The 5,183-nt window shown below is 33.0% G+C and overlaps 1 protein-coding gene across 1 annotated transcript in view; it reads right to left on the bottom strand.

The window, feature by feature from the left end:
- Nucleotides 1–5,183, bottom strand: part of LOC106871208 (insulin-like growth factor 2 mRNA-binding protein 1) — a 34,038-nt gene that overhangs the window by 8,762 nt on the left and 20,093 nt on the right. The window contains exons 3-7 of the mRNA XM_052970310.1: nt 4,028–4,168; nt 2,886–2,934; nt 1,511–1,599; nt 1,254–1,340; nt 599–641 (exon numbers count right to left, since the gene is read on the bottom strand). Of these exons, the coding sequence (XP_052826270.1) occupies nt 599–641; nt 1,254–1,340; nt 1,511–1,599; nt 2,886–2,934; nt 4,028–4,168 (409 nt within the window). The remainder of the gene's footprint in view (nt 1–598; nt 642–1,253; nt 1,341–1,510; nt 1,600–2,885; nt 2,935–4,027; nt 4,169–5,183) is intronic.

Below are 5,183 nucleotides of genomic sequence, written 5' to 3'. Positions count from 1 at the left end.
CCACTATTCATATACTAGCTGCCCACTACTTGGAACAAAGCCACCCCTTCAATACTACACCCCTTCCACTCAGTTGAGGGGGTCTTGTGACGTCACTGCTGCTGGTACCATGTAAAAAAAAAAAAAAGCACCCAATGCACTCACTCTATAAAGTGCTTGGAATTTAGGAAGAGCATTCAGCTGTAGGAACCAATGCCAAAGCAGACAGTAGAGATTGGTGCAGTCCTCTGGCCTTGCCAGATCCAGTCAAACCATCCAACCCATGCCAGCAAGGAAAATGGATGTTAAATGATAAGGATATATAAAAAGTGTTGTCTTATTATGTGAAGGTTGTAAATGAGAATAATTGTAAATGTAAGAATAACTGGAATTTACAGTAATTTATTGATGGCTGTTGCATTTGTTAAATAAGGTTTCGGTCCTCAACAAGTTACATTGTAAAAAGACTTTATACAAACTGATATTGATATCACTGATGACAAATTACTAACTCATCTACTCAAATACATATTCTGTAATGTTTTTGTGAATTGAACAAAACCATTTTTCTTTAAGCTGTTGGTGCATTGAAAAAGTTTACAACTAAAACCAAACTCACCGTCTCTGAAGCAGAATTATCAGGAGGCCGATGTACATCTATTCTGGAATAATATAGAACACAATGTCAGAAAGTAGGGAGCAGATGCAACGCCTCATTCAATCAAGCAAGAATTCGGGGACATTTGTTAGAATTTCCAAATATGGTTACTTGGCATTACTCTTATTTTAACTGAGGATCTTTCATTTGGATCAAGTAATAGAGACAGCTACACTTGCAAACTGAAATCAAATTATAAACTTAGCTTATCATCAGATTACCATTCTATTAAGCATGTAATTTAATCCCAAATAAGCCAATTAATGAAACAAATCGCACAGTGACCCTACTTTGAATTGTCTTTCCATTAAAATAAATTTGTTTCTAATACATCACAAATTGATATATATGCTGACAACCAAAATACCATGAAGGGTTACAAAATTTTTTTTTAAATCTGTTTTTTGGAGCAGTAAAGTCTTTACAGAGACAACAGTGGGGTGGTTAATTTGAAGAATAAGTTTCTAACTGACTAATGTATAGTCCTTTGCCACACAAGTTGTTTAAAGTTAACCTAGCAAAGACTAAAGTTGTTGCTAGTAAGAAAGAAAAAACTCTCTGTTGGAAATAATAATAATAATAATAATACAAATTGACAAAAAAATATTTTACTTACCGAGCATTGCTCTGAGATGTAATTTGTTTTATAGTTTGACCTTGTTTGCCAATGATAGCACCGACATATTCTCTACCAACCAGAACTCTAAACAATGAGAAGAATTATTAATTTCAAAACATTTAATTTATTATGCAAACATTCATATTAAATTTTCAAAGTTAAACTACTCTTAGAGTGGTTGGCATTAGGAAGGGCATCCAGCTGTAGAAACTTTGCATCCAATCCATGAACATTAAATGGTCAAGTTTTCTTACCTAAGAGGTAAATCTTGACCACACACCATCCCTGAGCCGTTATTAGAATTAGACTGGTTATTTCGTGCTCTGCTGCTAGCAAAATCAGCCTAAAAAATAATTGATCATATTTAAGTCAAACAATTTTTATTACAATTAACTTAGTGATTAATTATTATGAACCTATGGACTTCTATGCTCTCTCCCATAATTTTAGGTTTTTATATTGCCAACATTTGTTTTATATTCCAAACAGAAATCACCTCTAAAAATATTATACTTTAAGCAGTATACACAAAGCTTACACGAGAAAAGTCTTACTATTTGCAAATATTGAAATAAAAGGAGAATTATTTAAAGCAAGCATCTGTCTCCTTTCACTTTGCAGGTGGCCAAATCATGTGTTCACCTCTTCAGTAAGACACCTGCTCCTCTCCCTCTATCATAGTTTCTCCAGTCTATACTCAGTTGAGGGCAGGGGGTCTTATCTTGCAAGTACTTGGCTATCTCACCAGTGCTGGTGCTATGTAAAAATGCACCCAGAGCACTCTAAGTGGTTGGTGATAGGAAGGACATTCCAGCCAAAGCAGACATAAAACTGGCAGAGCCCTTTGGTTTGTCCGTTCTTGTCAAATCATCCAACCCATGCTAGCATGGAGAAAAGGACATCGAATGATGATGAAACAAGAGTAATTTCAGTGAATTGTAATAAAATTAAATTTAGACATTATTAGAGGAAATTAAAAATGAACTAATTTGGACAAAAAGTCTCATGCAATTAAACTCAGCATAAAGGTTTTGATCTCAGCCATAACCAATTTCTGACACATGACACATAATATAGATTGAAGTCCAGATTCAATATATGTTGTGTATCTGAGAACATACTTTACTTGCTTCACCATATCAAAATTTGAAGATTATTTCCTCCACAAATGGGAAACTCATCAAAAAAAAAAAAAAAATGAAATGTAGTAGGTTAGGCACCAATTGTTTTTTTTAATTTTACTGTCCAATTTCTTTTTCATATCAACATAAAAGCAAAAGGGCCCCTGTACTTTTCAATAGATCAATATGTGAGCCATATCTTTATCCATAATTTATCAGTTGTATGATTAACACAATTAGAAAACTATGGTCACTATTACTAAAATTTGTCAGCCATAAAATATTCCAGTTTGGAAATATCCTCTTAGTTCTTGCCATCTTTAATATAGATGCCATTCTGTCCCATCATGTTTTGATGTCTTGAAGCTCACCTCACAAATCATCTGATAATTTACAGGACAGAAGCAATACCTCTTCAGACATCATGAATTTCAATTATCTTTTACAGTTATATTTGCAGATACAAATGTTTAGGCAGAACAAATTTTGAATTTTTACAATTCCTTACCTTTAAAATTGAGCCTTGGAAATCATAACCATTTAATTGTGAAATAACTCTAAAAATGGGGGGGAAAAAGAAACTCATAACAAATTAATAAATACAAATAAAAAAAAACAAATAAACAAATTATGAAATTACATGTTTTTCAGGAAATACACAGAAGAATTAAGTAGATGTCTCATTAGATTTACAATATACACTGATTAACTTTGATACTTTGAAATATTTTAACTTTTTAAATTATTAAGAGAAATAATAGTCTTAGTTTCCAAAAACTTTCTCAGATCTCAAATAATCAGATTTTATTTTGTTTTGAGTTACATTTTTCAAGAAATGTGTTACTTTCAACAATGGTAGTTCAACCTAATACCCTTTTGATACCAAGCTTCATTGTAGGATATAAACTTTCTCTAAAATGATTTCAAAGTCTTCCATCATAATTTCATGTTAATTTTTCTTTTAATTCATTCTCTGTCCACTCCACTGTGCTTCACCATCCATGCATGCACACTTATCATTACACATCCAGTAGAGCATACCTGCTTTATTTCTCCCCCACTTTTGCACTTCTCCAAACTATGCCCATGCCTTCTTACTATTATACAACACACCACACTCCCCACACAAGCAGCAGCAGCAGCACAGGTTGCTCACTCACTTTGTTGAGAGCATCTCTGGACATGGTTTGCTACATTCTCTCCACCAGTCATCTACTCCTAACATCAGAGCATGAAGCCCTGTCAGAATCCTCCTCTAAATCAACAAACAGAAGGCAGCAGTTTTTGAGTCTTTAACTGCTTTGATTTCTGGCAACTATTTTAGCTGTTTTGAATTATTGATGTCTTTTTAAAAGGGCACAAACATCAATTAACCGATAACCCTCAAGTTAAGGTTTTTCAAATACTGCTGGATACAATCCTTAAATGTTTGATTATTTATTTTATCTAAGCGTAAAATAAACAGAGCAATGAAATATTTCAGCTTATTACTGTGAAATCACCACAAACAATAACACTAAAGTTAGAGCTATGTCAGCATGGAAAATAGATGCTGTGATGCATAAGTTTGTAATCATGTGAAAAAGTGTAAAAGAAATGTAGCTAAATAATAATAATAATAATAATAATAATATTTAAAAGATAACTTACTGCTGAGCTTGATCTGGATTGTTGTAAGTTACATACACAACACCATTACTAACTAAAAATTTAAAAAGGTAGTGAGTCCAACGACTGAGATCATTTTGTAACAACGGAATATAAACATTCTGCAAAATAGAACATTTGTATCAAGTTGAGTAAAAAGTAAGCAACGTTTTGAATCACGAAGAATTTGTACCGGATTTTTGTACCAGAGTTTTGAAATTTTTAATATATCTTTTTGCAATCAAAACATGAAAAAAAGCTCAATAAATGAGTACCACACGATTTGAATGAAAATCAGACAATGCGCTGATATGAAATTTGCTCGTTGCTTCTTCTCCATAACCAGATCAATCCATTTCTCAACCTTATTGTAACTTGTAATGAAAAAATGAAGCACCGAAAACCTTCCCTAAACCCAAGCTCTTCAAAAAAAAGCTTATGGTGACTGGTGATGTACTGCTTAACTCACCCACTATCACTTCTTAAAACCCCACCAAAAAACCATTACTGCAGAAACATATTGTTATGAAATTGCCCAAATGAACGAAAAACTGCTACTCCTCCATCCCAGACTGGTCAACAGAAGAGAGTCAATCATTCTTCAGGACAATGCTTGACCACACATTTCACTAATGACACTCCAGAAGTTGAGGGAACTTGGCTACGAAGTTCTTCCCCATCCAGCTTATTCCCCAGGCCCTTCTACAGACTACCACTTTTCCAAGCATTTTGATGGTTTCCTGCGAGAGAAGAAGTTCAAAAATCAAACCAATGGTGAAAATGCATTCAAAGAGTTCATCAGCTCCAGAACTCCAGATTTTTATGTTACTGGAATAAACAAACTTGTAACTCGTTGGCAAAAATGTGTTGATTGTAATGGTACGTACTTTGAGGAATAAATTTTCTACATTCTTGAAATATATTGTGATGAATTTCAGGTTTCAAAACGTTGCTTATTTTTTACTCAGCTGATATAAATTACATCTTAATTACATAAAACTGTGCAAAATAAAAAAAGCAAAGAATAAGAAAATAATTGCTTTCAAACTGAAACTAATTCTAAGAATTATATAAATTGAATGTTTAAAACTTTTGATACCAACCTGTCTGAAACTGTCCTTGTTTTAAAATATAAACTTCTCATTTTAAGATGATTAAT

The sequence above is a fragment of the Octopus bimaculoides genome, chromosome 9, assembly GCF_001194135.2.
Source record: "Octopus bimaculoides isolate UCB-OBI-ISO-001 chromosome 9, ASM119413v2, whole genome shotgun sequence".
Classification (NCBI taxonomy): domain Eukaryota; kingdom Metazoa; phylum Mollusca; class Cephalopoda; order Octopoda; family Octopodidae; genus Octopus; species Octopus bimaculoides.
This window is presented reverse-complemented; position numbering and strand designations above follow the sequence as displayed.